The sequence below is a fragment of the Tiliqua scincoides genome, chromosome 1 (assembly GCF_035046505.1).
Source record: "Tiliqua scincoides isolate rTilSci1 chromosome 1, rTilSci1.hap2, whole genome shotgun sequence".
In the NCBI taxonomy this organism is placed as follows: domain Eukaryota; kingdom Metazoa; phylum Chordata; class Lepidosauria; order Squamata; family Scincidae; genus Tiliqua; species Tiliqua scincoides.
Genome location: NC_089821.1, coordinates 59,358,870 through 59,377,370, shown reverse-complemented (window position 1 = coordinate 59,377,370; position 18,501 = coordinate 59,358,870). Strand labels below are relative to the sequence as shown.

The following is an 18,501-nucleotide window of genomic DNA, read 5'->3' as shown; positions in this document are numbered from 1 at the left end:
ATTAAGGGGAGGTTGCCTTGTAGAGCACTTGCTGAGCTCCATGTTTATAGGATCGGAACCATTCTGGTAGCCTTGCATTCTACTGCTTGACCTTCATCAGGAGCTAAGGCATGTTTGCTTACTCATGAGTAAATGCAAACATGTAGCTGAGTTTTGCTCTATACATTTGTAAGCTTGGAGGAAGGGACTTCCTTCCCTTCTACCATTTTTATCAGATCAGGATCATTCTGGTGTCGTTGGATTCCTCTTGGCCTGCCCTTTGCAATGGACCAAGGCACGTTCATCTACTTATGAGTAACCGTGCAGTGTAGCTTAGTTTCACTTTCCATAGGACTCAATGCATTTTTCTTCTCAGCTAGCAGCTTGTCAGTTGCAGTTGCAGCTTCATGACCCATCAACAATAGTGGGTTGCCACCTACAGTTTGAGAAACCCTGTGGTAATGTACTGAGCTGCTAAATTTTGGTTTCCATGAAGAAACGTTTTGTTAACTTTGCCAAATTTTCTGTAATAAAAGGTGTATTCATGTGTCCTAGTGTTAGCTGCTAACACAATAACACATTTAATATTCTTGTAAATCCCTCTGATTGTGCTCCTTCCTTGTTTTGGATGTAGCATTGATCAGAAACTGGTGTGGTTACATTAAGACAAACCCCACTCCAACTGTACAACAAGCTGTGTATAATAATAATAATAATAATAATAATAATAATAATAATAATAGTTGTTGTTGTTGTTGTTATCAGTATTTATATACGGCTTTTCAACAAAAAGTTCACAAAGCGATTTACAGAGAAAAATCAAATAACTAAAGGCTCCCTGTCCCAAAAGGGCTCACAATCTAAAAAGATGCAAAAGAACACCAGCAGACAGCCACTAGAAAAGACACTGCTGAGGTGAGGAGGGCCAGTTACTCTCCCCCTGCTAAAAAAAACACGGATCACCCACTTGAAAAAGTGCCTCTTACTCAGTTAGCAGAGGTATAACTGAAATTTACTTCTGCGGTGCTTTCCACAGTGTACACTTAGGGCCCAATCCTATGCTGCTGGCCTGCCCTACAGCACAGCAGCACCGAAATGGTCACTGCTGTATCTTGCAGGGCAGGAGAAGAAGCTGGAGGTCTCATTGGGGTAAGGTAGCACTGGTTGCCCTGATGGGTCTACTCAGATCTTCACTGGCTCAATTGCTGACACAGAACTGAGGAGACCTATGTTAGGCTTCGAGGCTCGGGAGGGGGAATAGGATCCAGTGGCAGCCTCTGCCAACATCCCTGCTCCCCTTCCAGGCCTGATAAGCCTCCCATTTCACCCTCCCCCACCCAATTTCACTGCCTTCCCTCCACCCTCTTGCCCAGAAACACCTCCCCGCCACCTGGGAAGCTTACTATCTGCAGCTCCAGCTGTGCCTGCTGCCGGTAGCCCTAGAGGAGAGTGGGCATGAGCCTCTCCACTGGTACCTCTCTCTTCCTGGCTGCCGCAGTGTGCCTTACCGTACATTTGCATCTGCAATTGCTCATGAGCAGCGCTGCCCAGGCAGTGGATCAGGCTGTCCAAGTTTGAAACATTACGGGATTATTACTAATAACAAAGCAAACTGTGAAATGTAAATACCAAATACAGAGTGCTTTCCATTAGTCATTAAGTACTGCTCTGCTTCACATCTTTCAATTATATCAATGAGATTTATCTATAAAAGGCGATTTGAAGTGACTGGAGTATGTGAAACACTGGTGCTTGCTGGATTACAATCTGAAGTCACCAGTTTCAGAATCCAGTCTAATATCCAGAATATTTAGACATCTTGTTTATACCAAGAGTTTCAAAACTGTTTCATGTTTTGAAGAACTGACCCAAGATACCTTAATAAAGGCGTTTCATTGTACAAGAGGGCTGAAAACTAACCTCTTTGGGTAATGCAGACTTGTACTCCTACACCAACTGAATAACCATTGATTTCTTAAGTCAATCTTAGTTTCAAGTATTGGAATTATAGTTCACATCATTTCTGCCATTCTGATTTCAAGCAAGATCTCAAGGAAACAGTAATAGTTATGTATTTTCTTTGAATATAAAATCTGTGATCCAAATTTAGATTAACTAAATATCATTTTTCTTTTTAGGCCAAACTGAGAAAACATATCCAGAATCCAAGTGCTTCTGAACTAGTGCATTTCCTGTTTGGACCATTGGAATTGGTATTTTCTTCATTATAAGCTCTACATTCTTCCTTATGTTTTGGTACCATAACCACCAACATCCATAAAGATTAATAACCCAATTCAGGGTTCACTTTATATTAAGGTTCAGTCCATGAAATCTTATACGTTAAGAATAGGAAACTTATTATAAATGCATATAGCATGTTCTTTAGCTTGTTCCATCAGGTGCCATTTCTTTCAGTGTTGCAAAATGGTGATGGCTCGCACGTGGAAATATCCACACATAGTGCCACCTGTCTGTCAGTGCAATCCTATACATGTTTTCTCAGAAGTTAAGTTCCACTGTGTTCAATGGGGCTTACTCTTAGGTAAATGTGTATAGAATTGCAGCCTCTGTGCATGATCTTTTGAAGAGACTGGATATTGCAACAACTTCTCCTGATCTCTTCAATGGAGCATAAAATTGAATCTGTTTATCTCTGAATGTATTCTGTAAACACACACGCAAGAAAACCTTGATCTGAGCAGGTAGCAAAGTTGGTATTGAAAAAGTAACACTGCAGGAAAAAAAGTACATTACCTCCTATCCACCATCCATGTGCTATATAAAAGTAACCACCCATGATGGCTCCATGATATGGCTGGCATAGTTCATATTTTCCATAAGCACTGATGCGTAGCACCTAGTTTCCTGCTTCCTATAAGCAGGAACTTCACCAGCTAAGCTGTGTTGCGAGCTGTGTTGTGCCCAGGATACTCCGGAACCGCTCCGGTTTGCTGCTGGAGCTCCGCCAATGGCTTGGCACGGCAGAAAGCTGCAACAGCTGTTGTTGTTTCTGCGCCTCACGGCCGAAACACTATCACCCCCGGCGACAAGGAAGACTCAGAGGCAGAGGTTCTCCACCACACTCCTCCTTTTACTTATGTACAGATATTTACAGAGTCCAAATAGTACAAACGGATCCCAACGTAGCCTCCGGCTCACAGTGCTCTGCTTCTCCCACACGCTTGCCTCTGCTGGACATTTATATTTCCTGCAGCCAATCACAGCATTGGGAATACTGCACAGTCATGCTGACTGTGCTGTTGCTGCCACACACACACACACACTCACATGAAGTCACCTGATGCAATATCACCAGATATTGCATCAGCATGAGGCTCCCAGGATGCTGTGCAGTCCTGGTTCAGCCAAGGCTTCAGGCCTGTTACTGTACAGCCAGCAAATTACCTGTCAGGACTGGGGATCAACCCGTGACAGATGTATTTGACAAAACACTGAATTTACATAATGCAGATTAAAGCAAAAACCAGTTGCTTCATGTTGACTTTGTCAAGTGTATATAAAACTAAAACATGGAAGTACTGTATATTGAGAATGTTCCTGGCGTGGTTTCAGTAAATGTACCTATACTGTACATATACATGGAATGGGTGAGCAACGTAATTTGCTTCACAATGATTCTATGAGCTGATCCTTGGATGGCTGCCATTCACAGGATTGTCTATGAACAGATAATGTATCTGACTCATGCTGACAATATTTGAAAATGTAAGCGCTCATAGAATTAAATTCAGGAGTCCTTCTGTAAATCCAAGATATTACCTACTTAGCAACTGGCCCACTGAACTGCTTGAAGCATATGCAACCCCCACTGATGCAGTAGAAAGCTAAAAGCCTATAAAACCTGAATTAGGATCCCCTTGGTGTTTTTTTTTAGATCCTCCACTGGCTTCTCAATGTATTTCTTTAAGAAGAGAATTATAAACTGGTTTCTGTCAAACATTGTGAAATATGATTGAAAAATAATTGTATCTTCTCATGTGTAATCTAGATTGTTGGAAGCTGTGGAGGTCCTGAACTTGCAAGATCTGTCGTCAGCCCACTTCTTTCTAAAGACACCACAGATTTTCTGAAAGGTCATCTAACCCCAAAAGAAATGACACTGTGGGAATCCTTGGGAGAGACATGGACAAGGTCAAGGTAAGTACAAAGCAGATCCAAAGAGCAAACTAGAAAAGAATAACCTTGTGTTGGCTGAGGTTGGAAAAGGGGAAAGCTCTCTGGCAGCCGTATGAAGTATTATTTGGGAAATTGTATGTTCCATTCATTTAGAAAATGGGCCAGAGTTTCTTAATTCGTGATCTTGACTCAGATTTGGACTCTCATAATGCTTGGAAACTTTCTCCACACAAAAATTACATGCCAGCAGGAATTCAAAAGGAAACCTTGGAAATATTCCATGGTCTGTTTCAGTGTTGCTTTGTATTTTAGACTGGAGAGAGACAATCACTTTTAAGATAACTGAAGGTGGTTTGAGAGAGGCACTGCTTTCCCTGTTGTGCGTATACATTTTTGTTTTTGTTTGTCTCACTATTTCCTCTGGTTGAATGTTTGAAATTGTACGAAACTTGTTTGCCAAATGCAGAGAGGAAGGGAGTGTCCACACCACTCCAGTATTTTAGCTTTCAAATCATCTCCAGCTTTCTGAAAAAGATAAGTCATCTGGTTTCTAGCCTTATATGATTTTTGGTGGCAATTTCAAGGTTGCTGAAAATATCAGGAAATCAGAATTCTTTCAAAATATATTTTGAACTTTGAGATTGCCGGCTATGTCCAAGAATAGAGAAAATATGTCATGTGATCCTTGTTGCATATAAAACAAATTTCTTTTGAATGTGTTTCCAAGAGCTGAGTGGCCAAGAGACGCCAATGTTCCAAGCTATATTCCAAAGTTCCGTAATGGGTGGGAGCCACCTTTGGAAATTTTTCGTGGAGCCCCTTGGGAAATAGACATTGGCCACCTGCAAGAAGAGGTAAGTTTCAAACTTAAAGCTCCCTTCCCCCTTTTTCCATGAACTTACTCAAGCTGTGAGCCAAATACTCTGCATGCGTCCATGAAAATAAATAAATCCGTGGCCAATAAAAGAAAACTGATTCAGAGAAACAGTATGGTTTATATTGATGTTCCTGCTGTTTCTTTGGTTGGGTTCAGACTTAACACATGATTTGTGGTAACTATAGTTAGGAACCCACACTGTGGTTTGAGCTTCCAGATGTACAACATGTAAACTATGATTTAGACCTACCGGTCTGTTTTTGTTTCCCAAATGCTGAGAAATCAGCTTTATAAGTTCACTCCCGTCTCTTCATGGTACAGTAGCCTCTAGAAGCAAAGCAGTGTCCTAACTCATAACACACAACTACAGTTAGCACAAAGTCCGACTTGCAAATGAATATCAAACAATAGTTTCTGTTCCTGGTTTGTTCATAGGCTCAGATTCAGACATAACACAAAATCATGGTTTAGCTAAACAAACCATGGTTTTACATTATGTCTAATGAACCCAGTGACTGAAAGCTATTGATACTAGAGTAATTCTTAACTCACCTCAGGCTGACCATACATGAGTAGAAGCAAGCTTTTATTTGCATATAGCAACTGCAGAAGGACACTGTGCATAAATGGGTGTTATATGCATGATTCATGATGCTGAACAGCCTTATCCAAGCCTGTAAGATTATCAGCAATAATGCTGATCAGTTGTTTGGCAGTGGGAGGGGAGGACTGAATTCATTCACTTTCCATCATTCACCCTTCTTCCTCTTTTCCAAATTGAAGTGAATAACACAATTGTTGATAGCCTGACAGGTGCTGCAGCCCTGGTTGTGGTTGGGATGTTGGCACTTTAAGAATATATGAACAACCCCGCTGGATCATTCCATAGGCCCATCCAGTCTAGCTTCCTGCATCTCACAGTGGCCCACCAAATGCCCTAGGGAGCACACCAGACAACAAGAGACCAGCATCCTGGTGTCCTCTCCTGCATCTGGCACTCTGACATAGCCCACTTCTAAAAGTACACACATGTACACACATTTGCTGTACACACATGCAGGAGCCTACTAATGGTAGCTCAACTGAAGCCATTGTGTCAGATTTTGCCCCTCCTTTTCTCTGATATGGTGCAGTTGCATTGGATTGATTAACATCTCTAACCAAAATCAAGTGTTGAACCCAGAGGGGCTGTAAATTAATTTACTTGAAATTAATCCCAGAATTATGTGCTCTATATTTATTTAAAATCAGAAGTTTCGTAGTTTTATACAGTATTCTATCATAGGAAATTATTGGTACAAAAATGCTCCCCAGTGTAGGTGCCTTTCTCCAAGAGGGAGGCCAGCATACAGTTCCACATTTTGGTGGAACTCTTATGTGATCTGCAGTTTCACCTTCTTCTTGGAGATATTGTTTTCCTTCTAATAATAATGTTCTTTCTCCGTTTTATCTTCCAAGCTATCATCACCCAATGGGTATTCCAGTCGTAACATAAAACCTGTCCAGACATCTGATCAAATGCAAGCTGTGGATGCTTTTACTCAACATGTTACTCAGCATGTAAATAGGTAATTTCTAGTGCATAGAATAAAGCAGAAAGTATGCAAGTTAGTTGCACCAAGAACATGTAGCTTTGCACATGATCCTGAGGTGTTGAATGTGTCAAAGGGATACCATTAAACACTGTGACTGTGTTGTGAAAAGATGGGGGGAAGAGAGGAAAAAGTCATCTGGGTCAGCCTGTCCTGTCCTTCCTATCAGTGGTGTCACTAGGATTCATGTCACCTGGTGCGGGAGGCCTGTGTGTCACCCCATGAAGTGGGCGGGGCAATGCCCCAGGTGGGCATGGTGATGTACCATTGCCCCGCCCCCACCAGTTTTTTGGCTGTACCTTTTGTTATAACACAGATATTTCAATGTGGTTTGTTTCATTGCATTCTGCATGAAATTACGCATTGATTGATATATAACATGATGGTCTTATTCCTCCAAATTCTGATTTTAGTGATTTTGAAAACTTGTAGAGTCACACACACACACCCGTGTCAACTTACTAACACCTTATTGCAGCAGTTCTCAAACTTTTAGCACTGGGACCCACTTTTTAGAATGACAGTCAGTCCAGGACGCATTAGAAGTAGTGTCATGGCTAGAAGTGACATAATCAAGCAAATTATAAATAATTAAAATAAAATAAAATAATTAAATAAGGGGGAGCCAGTACTGTTCCACCAAGTGAATCTACTCTGAAGTAAGTCCTATTGTGGTCAATGGGGCTTACTCTCAGGAAAGCGTGGGAAGAATTGCAGCCTGTGAGCCCAATCCTATGCATGTCTACTGTTAAGTAAGTCCCATAGTGGTCAATGGAGCTTACTCTGTAGTCTGCCTGCAGTAACCCCCCAAAAAGAATCAGTGAGCTCTTCAACCCTCCCAGTGCCCAGTTTAAAGTTCTTCTATTTCAGACACATCAGAATAAAGACCCACCTGGCTTCACAAGTGCAAACTTTCCCCTTACCATTCAAGCCTCTTTTTTGGGGGGGGAAGCTGCCTTCTGGAGCAGCTCCATCGGATTAGGACCCTTCTGGTGTCCTCACATTCCACTTTGCCTGACCTGACCACCAGCCAAGGCACGTCTGCCTACTCGCAAATAAACACGACTATGAGGCTGCTTTGCTTTCCATAGGGCTCCATAGACTGGGAGGGAGGAACCTCCTCCAGTGTTTTTGGGGGCTGCACTCTTTGGATGAGGACCATTCTGACATCCTTGGAGCCTCTCAGCCTGCCTCGACTAAGGCAAGTCCGCCTACTCACGAGTAAAGGCGGCCACGTGGCTTCTTTCAGGCTCAGGCTCACAGCTGGGAGGGGAGAGCTTCTCGGGTGTTTTTTGGGGGCTGCCTTCATTGGATCGGGACCATTCTGGTGTCGTTGGATTCCTCTCAGCCTGCCCTTTCCAACGGACTATGGCAAGTATGCCTACTCGCGAGTTAACACATGATACAGCTCACTTTCACTTTCCATAGGGCTCCATGCTTTTTTTCCTTCTGGTTTTTTGGCCATAACTTTTGAACGAAAGGAGCGATTTCAGTTCTGTTTGTTCCATTGCACTCCACTGGCCATTCCACATCCAACAGTGTATGGCATGACATGGTAGCTCCTAACCCCGCAATGTTAGCGCGCCCTCCCCCCAGGGCACGTCACCCCCCAGGGCGCATCACCTGGTGTGGCCCGCACCCCCTAGCGATGCCAGTGCCTCCTATTACTCTCCCGTCTGGCTTTCTGTCCTCTGAGCACCAAAAAAGGAGATGAAATGTTTTTATGATTTGTGCAAAAGGCCTACGAAATGGCAGGGATGGAAATTTTGCCTTTTTCCTTAACCATTCTTAAGTGTCTGTATGGCACGGTCATTTTTAAATAGTTCAACACTGGAATGCTTAGCTGTTAAAGAAATGCATCTAGTTTTCATGAAAATGGCAAGTATGAGAAGAGGAATATATGTCAAATGAAATCACAGGAAGTATCCCACAGGTGCACACGATACAAATCATCCACATGTCTCAACTGTGGGGAAAGATGTTGGCATCCCCCATAATAACAAGTAGTTTGTCTTGTGTTTTTATAATGTCTTTCTAAACAACCCTGGAAATGCAGTTAAAGGTACAGTACAGAAATGTGCTAAATAAATAAAAGCTGTAAAATGCCTATGAATATTGAATGGAAAAATGATTGACAGGGAAAGTTCTTCCTTAATTGTCCATCCTACCCATATTCCAGTCATAAGAGAGCCTGCTTTACAGGGGGAGACTTGTGAATGTTGCTGTCCTGCATCTTCCTACATGCCTCCCTGTCATGTGTAGGTGGAGAAACACATGATACAATTTCATCACATTAACATCTCCCTGCTCTATTTCCCTGACAGAGGGGGCAGAGAACAGCGAACCTGATGACATCACAGTAGACCTTATTTAACTTAACAGTTACCAGGAAGCTGTGAGTCAGCAATGCCCATATATCTTCCTGTAAGGTTTTATTTGGACTCAACTTCCTCATTTGGAGGAAGAAATTCTCCTCGATGTGTTAATTCTATCAGTGTCCACTGCTTTTTCAGTGACTCACTCTGTTACTGGCATGTATCAAAGAACTCAAACAGAACTCACGTCTTCCTGCCTTTTCTTAACCTTTTCTTGAGGACAACTGCTGGAAAAGATTACCAGTTCCTTTTCTGTCTAGTCTAGCTCATTAAAGCACCATATATTTTGATGTCAAATCCTACGTCATGGTGATGATTCAACAGTGCCGTGTTTACCATACTATAAAGTTTTATGAGGGTTGATTGATCCGTGGTTCACTGGAGTACCAAATATCCCAAATCAGCCAAAGTGAGAGTGGTACATGAGAAGAAGTCTTATAGTTAACTAAAATAATAATGTGTAATGTATAGGTGTCAGTATCACTCGACAACTGACAAAAGCCTAAGGAATATTTTGAATGTAATAGAGGGGCCTTTACTGACTATGCAGGAGAACACACATAGTCAGTGCAGGAATAATAATAAAACTATTGAGATATTGCCAGTGCAAAATGCTGGTAAAAACCTGAGAAAATTTAGAGGAAGAGAAGCAGTGCACACTAGAGAAAAGTAAGATTGTTAAGTGCTCTAGAACCATGTGTTTCTTGAGTGATAAAAATGGAAGTGTGTTTTCAAAACTGGTAAATTGTCCTATTACAGCATAGAAATAAATGGTGAAGCAGATAAGAGCTTTATATAAATTGGTTTAAACCTGAGGGTACTGATTCATTTACCCGTTGGCCCAGTGCCCCAGCGCTGCATAGGATTTGGCTGTCAGCCTCTTATGGAAAACACACATTAAAAAAGACTTGTGGTACTTTTAAAGACAACCAGAGTTAAAGTATATGCCTCAATAAATCAATTAACCTTTAAGATGCAGCAAGATACTGCAACCACTTTCATGGTTGCATACCATAACTAATGGCCCTGGATAGGGATGTGTATTCACTGAACACTGTGTTCAGAATTTACTGAGCATTTTGATGTGGCTATGCATTGGCTATATTTGTGGAAGACTACTTTCACATGCACATTTTCCTTGCTCGATTGGGACAGCTACCTTGAAAGGAAACCGTGGGCCGAAACCTAAGCTTTGCATGCTGGCTCACTGCTGGCATGCACTGGTACTAGCACAGTACTGGCTGGCGCTAGGCTAGCACCAGTGGACCATCGAGCAGCAGAGAGGTAGGTGGAGGCATGAGGATGCATTCCGGGGTGGGGAGAGGTAGAGAGAGGGCAGGAGGAGGCGTTCTGGGGGAAGGGAGCAGGGCAGGAGGGAGGCAGGACCGGTGGAGCTTTGCTCCACTGATCCAGAGCCTCCGTGTCAGGCTGGCCGCCCAACACGGAGGCTCTTCATTCTATGCCGACTCTCAGGTTGACATAGAATTGAGTAGCCCCATTGCGGGGCTGTTCACTTTGCCTGGGGGAAGGGGACAAAAGTCCCCTTCTCTTGAGGAGGAGGCGGTGGCTGCCTGGAGTGCACTGGATGCAGTGGCAGCCATTTTTGGTGCTGCTGCGGCCCCGCATGCCACGCAGCTCAGGATTGGGATGTGAGTCATGCTGCTTATTGGCAAATTATTTATATGTTCACTATAAATAAAAAATACCTAAGAATGTTCTGCATTACCAGCTTGTAAATTACAGACAGAAAGGTTCGTACAGAAGATACTGAGCCAAATGTTCACAACGCTATCTGTTAGTTTATTGTCGTATTTAATTGGTAACAGCATTAATAATTTGCAGCCATTCTAAATGTGCTTTAACCTTCTGGGATATTTTATATAAGTTTAGATTTCAATTGATTTAAGATGATGTGTCCATGTAAACAGCTAGAAAGAGCTTTAATTACATTCTACTAGATAACCCTAAACTGGAGTTCAGCTTATAATCACAGGGCACATTCATGCCAGTATCAGATCTTCAAGAGAATCTCTGCACATACTTTCTCTGCAAGCTAATAAGACATGGACTGCAGTCCTAACCACACTTTCCGGAGAGTAAGCCCCATTGAACAAAATAGGACTTACTTCTGAATAGACCTGGTTAGGATTGTGCCCACTGTGTGTTAAAACATGCACACACACAGCCATATCTGCTCCCTCCAAAATCCTTCCTAATTCCTGACTCAACCTGCAATAGTGTCATAAACACCTTTTTGAAGGCTTGCCCAGTTTGAAGACCTTTCAAAATCAATTTAGATAAAATCTGAATTCAAATCAGAAACATTATTCTGTGTTATCCTTTTATTTAGTATAGTTTGCTCTGTTGTTAGGGTTTGTTATGGATGCATAGAAGAGTTTAATGATTTGTACACTTTTGTACGATTTTACTGGCAAAGCAGCACAGATATCAGTGAAACTAACCTAAATTAGAAATTTTATCTGTATGTTTTAGCACAGACCATTATTATTTTGGCAAAATATGTTTTAACTCAGACCATTGTTATTTTGGCATATATTCAACACATGCTATAACCCAATTACATCTTTGTTGCAGGAACCTTGAGGCACAAAATCTGGCCCCATCAAGGAGATATGCCAAAATGCAATATGATTTCACTGCTCGAAATGCCACTGAACTTTCAGTGCTGAAGGATGAAATTCTGGAGGTAAATGAACTTCAAACTCTTTCCAATCCAACCTTGCAAATGGCGAGAGCGTTCTTAATCAATGCCATGTCCTAATACTCCCTTACTCTTGGTGTAGGATACCGTATAAAAGTTCTCATTATTTGAAGGACACCAGCTGTTTAGAGCCGAAAGTAAGAGAATGTAACATGCATGAAGCAATCAGAGCACTGCTCTATGTTAAACAAAAGTGGGATAGAAGCTGCCCATGTATCTCTAATTCTCACTGAAGAACTACCAGGCGTTTAACACTGAGGGAGTAGGGAGGGGACATCAGTGAGAGAAAGGGAACTGAATAAACAAGAGCAGAGGTAGGTGAAAATGTATCCCTTGCTTTTGTTTGAAGACTTTCCTATATACCACTCATTGGGAAAAGTCTTTTCACAGTGCTTCAGAACAGAACATAAGAACAGGCCTGCTGGATCAGGCCATAGGCCCATCTAGTCCAGCTTCCTGTATCTCACAGTGGCCCACCAAATGCCCCAGGGAGCACACCAGATAATAAGAGACCTGCATCCTGGTGCCCTTCCTTGCATCTGACAGCCCATTTATGAAAACAGGAAGTTGCACATACACATCATGTCTTGTAACCCGTAATGGATTTTTCCTCCAGAAATTTGTCCAATCCCCTTTTAAAGGCATCTAGGCTGGATGCCATCACCACATCCTGTGGCAAGGAATTCCACAGACCAACCACACGCTGAGTAAAGAAATATTTTCTTTTGTCTGTCCCAACACTCCGTTTTAGTGGATGTCCCCTGGTTCTGGTGTTATGTGAGAGTGTAAAGAGCATCTCTCTATCCTTCCCGTGCATAATTTTGTATGTCTCAATCATGTCCCCTTCAGGTGCCTCTTTTCTAGGTTGAGGAAGTTCAAGCACTGTAGCCTTTCCTCATAAGGAAGGTGCCCCAGTCCAGTAATCATCTTAATAGCTCTCTTTTGCACCTTTTCCATTTCCACTATGTCCTTTTTGAGATGTAGCAACCAGTACTGGACACAATACTCCAGATGTGGCCTTACCATAGATTTGTACAACGGCATAATAATAATAATAATAATAATACATGTATTTATACACCGCCTTTCTTGGTCATCAGATTTCTCCTCAGACTTTATTCAAGGCGGTTTACATGGGCAGGCTGTTCTAAATCCCTGTAGGGATTTTTACAATCCAAGAAAGGTTCTATCTTTCAAGAACCACATTTCAGATGGATCTTTTTGATCTGGTATCACATTCTGGCCTCTGATTTCCTCCCATGCAAGCTGACAAGCAGCTCCTTCATCTCTCACATGGAGGGCAGCCAAGACACTTCTTCGCTCACACCAAAGAGCAGGTGGAATAACTCGGCTCAGCTTGTCAGCTGCTTCACCATTCATGGTGCTGGTGGCCTCAAACTGGCGACCTGCGGATGTTATCTTCAGGCAAACGGAAGCTCTACCCTCTAGACCAGACCTCCTGCCTCAAAGTATTAGCTGTTTTGTTCTCAATACCTTTTCTGATTATCTCAAGCATAGAATTGGCCTTCTTCACTGCCACTGCACATTGGGTTGACACTTTCATTGACCTGTCCACCCCCCCCCATGATGTATCTCCTCATCTGTCACCCTTTAGTCAGAACCCTTTAGTCTATATGTGAAGTTTTTTTGCCCCAATGTGCATGACTTTACACTTACTTACATTGAAACGCATCTGCCATTTTGCTGCCCGTTCTGCCTGTTTGGAGAGATCCTTCTGGAGCTTCTCACAATCACTTCTGGTCTTCACCACTCAGAAAAGTTTGGTATCATCTGCAAACTTAGCCGCCTCGCTGCTCAACCCTGTCTCCAGGTCATTTATGAAGGACAGGACAGGAAAGACTGTGTGCTGAATAGCAAAAGCTAAGACTTTCCAGAATACTTGCAGGGTTGGCCCATCCAGGAGGTCAACTGAAGCAGTCACCTCAGGCAGCAGATAGGAGGTGGGCACCTATCTCTGTCCACCTACTTACCTCCACTGCTGGTGTTCCTCCTTCTACTCCCTGGGTTAGTAAAAGAAGAGGGGGACAAAGAGGAAGAGGAAATGTGAACGGGAGAAGAGTGCTGTGCTAGAACACTGAAGAGCAGGAGGAGCAGCAGCAGCAGGCACATCATCAGGGAAGAGGGGCAGCATCTGGCATGCTGCCTCAGGTGTCAGGAGGTGTTGGTCAGGCCCTAGATACTTGTTCAAGTAAACTAAAATATGAACACCCAGGAACATATTTTAAAAGCACTATAACTCATTTTTTTTTTCCTCAGATGATTAAATACTGCTTTTATTCACAGGTGTTGGAAGATAATAAGCAGTGGTGGAAGCTGCGAAACCGCAGTGGGCAGTCTGGTTACGTCCCATATAACATCTTGGATCTAGTGAACCTTGAGGATTGTGCATCAATTGAGCAGGTCAGATTTAGATATTAACTCCCACTGAAACCTTCTGCAGAGTTGTTCCTCTTAAAATACAAATATGCCTGGGCTACCACCTGTTCTCCACTATGAAAGAGTGTACAGATGCACACACACAGCACTCAAGTGCCCTTGTTGGAAGTTCCTATTTAGACTCCTATTTAGGTATGATATTATATAGTGCTATGACATCACTTCAAGATTGTAGAATCCATGACTCAATACAAAAATGGTATTGAATATATAAGTAATTGATTTTGTTTGGTCATGTAACACTATAGCATGGTTATTTCTGATGGCATACCATCAGAGACAAACTGACTACCATACGTATTATAAGCTCACTCTTATAGCCCAATCTTATATTTTCTTTCCCCCCCCCCCCACACACACACACTGATGCAGTAACACCAAAATAACAACCACTGCATCTTGTGGTGAGGGTGGCAGTATCGGGTCTCCAGTCGTTCCCTTACCCAGAGGTAAGCCTCCATGGCACAGACAGGTCTACTCAAACCTGCAACAGCTATTTTGCTGTTACAGGTCCACATTGACCCATGCTGCAGGATCAGACCTGAAAAGGAGGTTAGGATATCGGCAATGCCAGTGCTGCTGATCCCACCCCCCCTTCCGGGACCCAGTCCACCCCTCCCAACCCCTACCTTGTTTTGCCCCTCCCTGCCTCCATTCTGCTCTCCCACCACCCCTCCTGCTTCTTCCAGTGGACTTACCACAATCAGCAATCCATAGGAGAAACAACAACATGGACAGGAAGGCACAGGCCTTCCTGCCAGTGCTCCTAGCAGTGTGCTAAGCAGAGGCACTCCTGGGGGTCCCCATGTCCAGGGCAACCCCCAGTTTTCTGCCCCCATACCCCATTTCGCCCCACTTCTCTTCCCCCCGCCCCCCATCGTCACCGCAATTACTTCCACGCAGCTGCCTCCACCGTTCTCCCTTTGAAAACGAGGGGGAATGGAGGAGGCAGCTGAGGCCCCCATGGAGCCTTCCGTGCCGCTTGCAAGCAGCGCGGAAGGCTCCTTGGGGGCCTGGGAAGCAGCACAAGTCTCCTCCGAACGGAGGGGGGGCATGCCGCTTCCTCTCCACCTCTGAGGGATGCCCTGGCGGAGCGTTCTGTGCAGAGGTCTCCTCTGGAGCGGTCTGGGGCTGCTGGAAGCAGCACCCCAGACAGGCGGGCTTCCAGGAGCCCCACACCACTCCAATGGAGACCTCCGTGAGGCTCCGCTGGAGCCCAGGAAGCGGCATGCGTTTCCTCCGAAATCAGAGGAGGCACGTACTGCTTCCGCTCAACCTCTGAGGGACTCCCTCAGAAGCGGAGCAGGAGCGCCCAGGAGCGCTCCTTGGAGGCAGCGGGAAGCTGCCTCTCAGGCAGCGTCTCGGCACCGACTGGGCTGACCTGCCTCCCCTCCTCCTTTATAGGAGGACATGAGATGGGCACCCTAGAGCGTCAGTGTCTCTCTTGGGCATCTGTCTCCTATCCTCCTGTAAAGGATATCCTCTTCGCAGCGCTCCTGGGTGCTCCCCTGGGGGCGCGGGGGCAAGGGTCCGAGAGGCGCCCCTGGAGGGTCGGCGCTCAGGACATTTGTCCTGTTTGCCCCCCTCTAGGTCCGCCAGTGGTGCTAAGTCACGTGCTGTCTGAGTGTCTTTTGCAACAGGCACTGACTGCTTTACAGCAGTTAGAGCCATTTCAAAGGAGAAACTGATGATGGCTGGTATGTATAAGATTGGGCTGTTAATCATGAACAATGTATAGATGGGGTCTGATCCCAGAAAAACACCACATCTCTGTGTAGCTGTTCAGCCTGGCTGTGTCCTTTGTCCAGAGATTTCTTCACGCAGATTGGCCCAGGCCACTTCATGAGATGCTACCTATGTGAAATCGGTAGACAGCACTGTCTTTACTGTCTGGTTTTGTGTCGGACTCACAAAGGAAAACTTACCCTTAATTATACATCTTTCTCATGTTATAGACTAATCAGAAATACAAAGGAGATTTAAGTCCAAGGGGAATGGGACCTTCCAGCCCCTCACATAAGTTACCTGCCAGCTATGCTGGGGATAAATGGGGAAGTGAAATGTTGGCCCGTAATTCTCCAGATGCCAAAGAACGTAAGTACATAGCATCAGAGTGCTTGACGCATGGCACAAGTTGTATTTTGCTTCTTTCAACCAAGCATGGCACTTCAAATTAAATCAACCAAAAGATATTGATTTTTAGTCTGAAAATGTCAGCTAACAGTCACTTTATATGTGAAATGTTGTGCTTTGTTATAATACATCTACCCTAATAATATATTCTACCCTACACATGTATAAACTTACCCTATGTATAAAAGGAGAAAACTGTTGGCTTCCTGGTATACCACAGCATAAATGTATAAATGTACCCGAAATGTACAAAATACATTTTGCAGCATCAGTTATGAATGATACTCATGTGTACAAGTGCAGTTTCAGATTTTTAATTATGCAAGTCAGGTCTGATATCTTTCACGATTTCTAAAAGGAAAAAAATATTGCAATTTATAGGTTATGACCTTCATCTCTGAGAGCTTCTCAGAGATATAGTCTTCTGCTGACTATCAAAACAAAAGAATAAAATCTCTAGATGTTTCACTTGTATCTTCTCAGTTAAACTGTTCAATATGTGCAATGGTATCACTTCAAACAAACTGTTCAATATGTGCAATGGTATCACTTCAAACATGACTAAAATTATTGTCATCTGTTTTAGTGGGTTCTAGTTAGAGTCAAATATTGTTGTGGCCTGGAAACTAACTGCATGTAACTTGGAAACACTCATAAGGTAGACATCCCCCCTTTTAAAAAAGAAATGCAACTGTTATTTTTAATAATTATGGAAGCTGCTTTGTTATTAATGAATAAAAACAAGAGATAAATATTTTATATTCAATAAAATACATAAGGGGCAGGAAGATAGGAAGGGTAGGGGTTGCTGTAACCCTTACCACACCCATAGTAGCTTCTTTTTGTCCCATGGAGCTAAAAACATATTTTTTCCCATGCAAACATCAACTTTGAATTACCGTGGAGCTGGGGCTGGGGTGGGGACACGGACAGTCAACTGCTGGAATTTTTTAAGAAATTTTAGAAGTTTGCATCTTTCATGTGAAGGGCAGAGGGAAAGTCTTAAACATCCTTCCTGTCTTCCCTGACACCCCCTGCCATTATTTCTCCACTTCATTCCTACTTCTCAAGCTGCTTTTCTTTAAAACAAAGCAGCATCAAGACTAACTGATGAGTATTTGAATGTAATTAGCCTCACCAAATACTGGCAGAAGCTATAACCCTTGCTTACCATGCCCTGAAATTGTTTGTTATGTACCTAAACAGGCTGAAGTGATATAAGAGGGTAACTAATCTGTTGACTACTGTGTTTTACATTGTATTTTGCAGAGCTGCAGTTTTTAAATTGGTTTGGTCAGTAATTAATCAACTAAAACTTGACTAATCCATAGAAGTAATTTTGAATAATGAGGGACAATGTAAATCAGTCTGGTGCTCGTATCTTAGATTTGAAAAGTGCTTATCTTTTGAAAACAATGTTCGATCTGCTATGTTTATAGAGAATTAACAAGAAAATATTAAAGATGGTCCTTTTTCTTTTTAATAAGTGGTAGCTTTAGTTTGTTGAATTGGACATTCATGTACTTCTGTAAATAGGAGGGGTTTTTTTTGTTTTTTGAGGATTTGGGAGTATACACATTCATTTACATTTAATTGATTGATCTGTTTTTAGAACTGATCCATCACATGGATGAGGTTAATGATGAGCTGCTGAAAAAGATTACAAATATCAAAGTCCAACCTGCTCAAAGAAACTTTAAGGTTGAGAAAACTCAGCACTTTAATGTACCCCTGACCTTTGAGTCCAATGCCAAGGAGGTCAGAACTTGGCTGGAAGCAAATTCTTTCAGCAAAGGGTGAGTTGTTATTGTCATTGTCCTCTTCCCACTTTTCTCTCATCTTGCTTTTCCTCTTGTATCATCTGATGTGATAAGGCAACAGAGTGAAAAGTTTTATTCACACAGCTGGGGTATGGGGGAATGTTCTAGAAAGGAGCGCAGCACCCCAAACCTTGTCTTGTTCCAAGTCTCAGTTAGTTCTCAAGCTTCTTTGCTGAGACACGTGGCCCCTCAGTTCCCTGCACATAGGGTGAAATTAATGCATCTGCTGCAGTGCTGGTTAGCCACACACCTGTCAGCAGGATGCTTCAAGCAGAGTCTCCTGAGAAAGTCCTTGCCGCCAGATGTGGTGATGGTGTCTGGCCTGGATGCCTTTAAAAGGGGATTGGACAAGTTTCTGGAGGAAAAATCCATTAGGGGTTACAAGCCATGATGTGTATGTGCAACC

At 43.1% G+C, this 18,501-nt stretch overlaps 1 protein-coding gene across 1 annotated transcript in view; it reads left to right on the top strand.

The window, feature by feature from the left end:
• EPS8L2 (EPS8 signaling adaptor L2) overlaps window positions 1-18,501 on the top strand; it is a 110,240-nt gene that overhangs the window by 88,772 nt on the left and 2,967 nt on the right. The window contains exons 12-19 of the mRNA XM_066634176.1: window positions 2,118-2,192; window positions 3,992-4,140; window positions 4,847-4,973; window positions 6,455-6,564; window positions 11,559-11,670; window positions 13,990-14,106; window positions 16,098-16,197; window positions 17,888-18,071. Coding sequence (XP_066490273.1) covers window positions 2,118-2,192; window positions 3,992-4,140; window positions 4,847-4,973; window positions 6,455-6,564; window positions 11,559-11,670; window positions 13,990-14,106; window positions 16,098-16,197; window positions 17,888-18,071 — 974 coding nt within the window. The remainder of the gene's footprint in view (window positions 1-2,117; window positions 2,193-3,991; window positions 4,141-4,846; window positions 4,974-6,454; window positions 6,565-11,558; window positions 11,671-13,989; window positions 14,107-16,097; window positions 16,198-17,887; window positions 18,072-18,501) is intronic.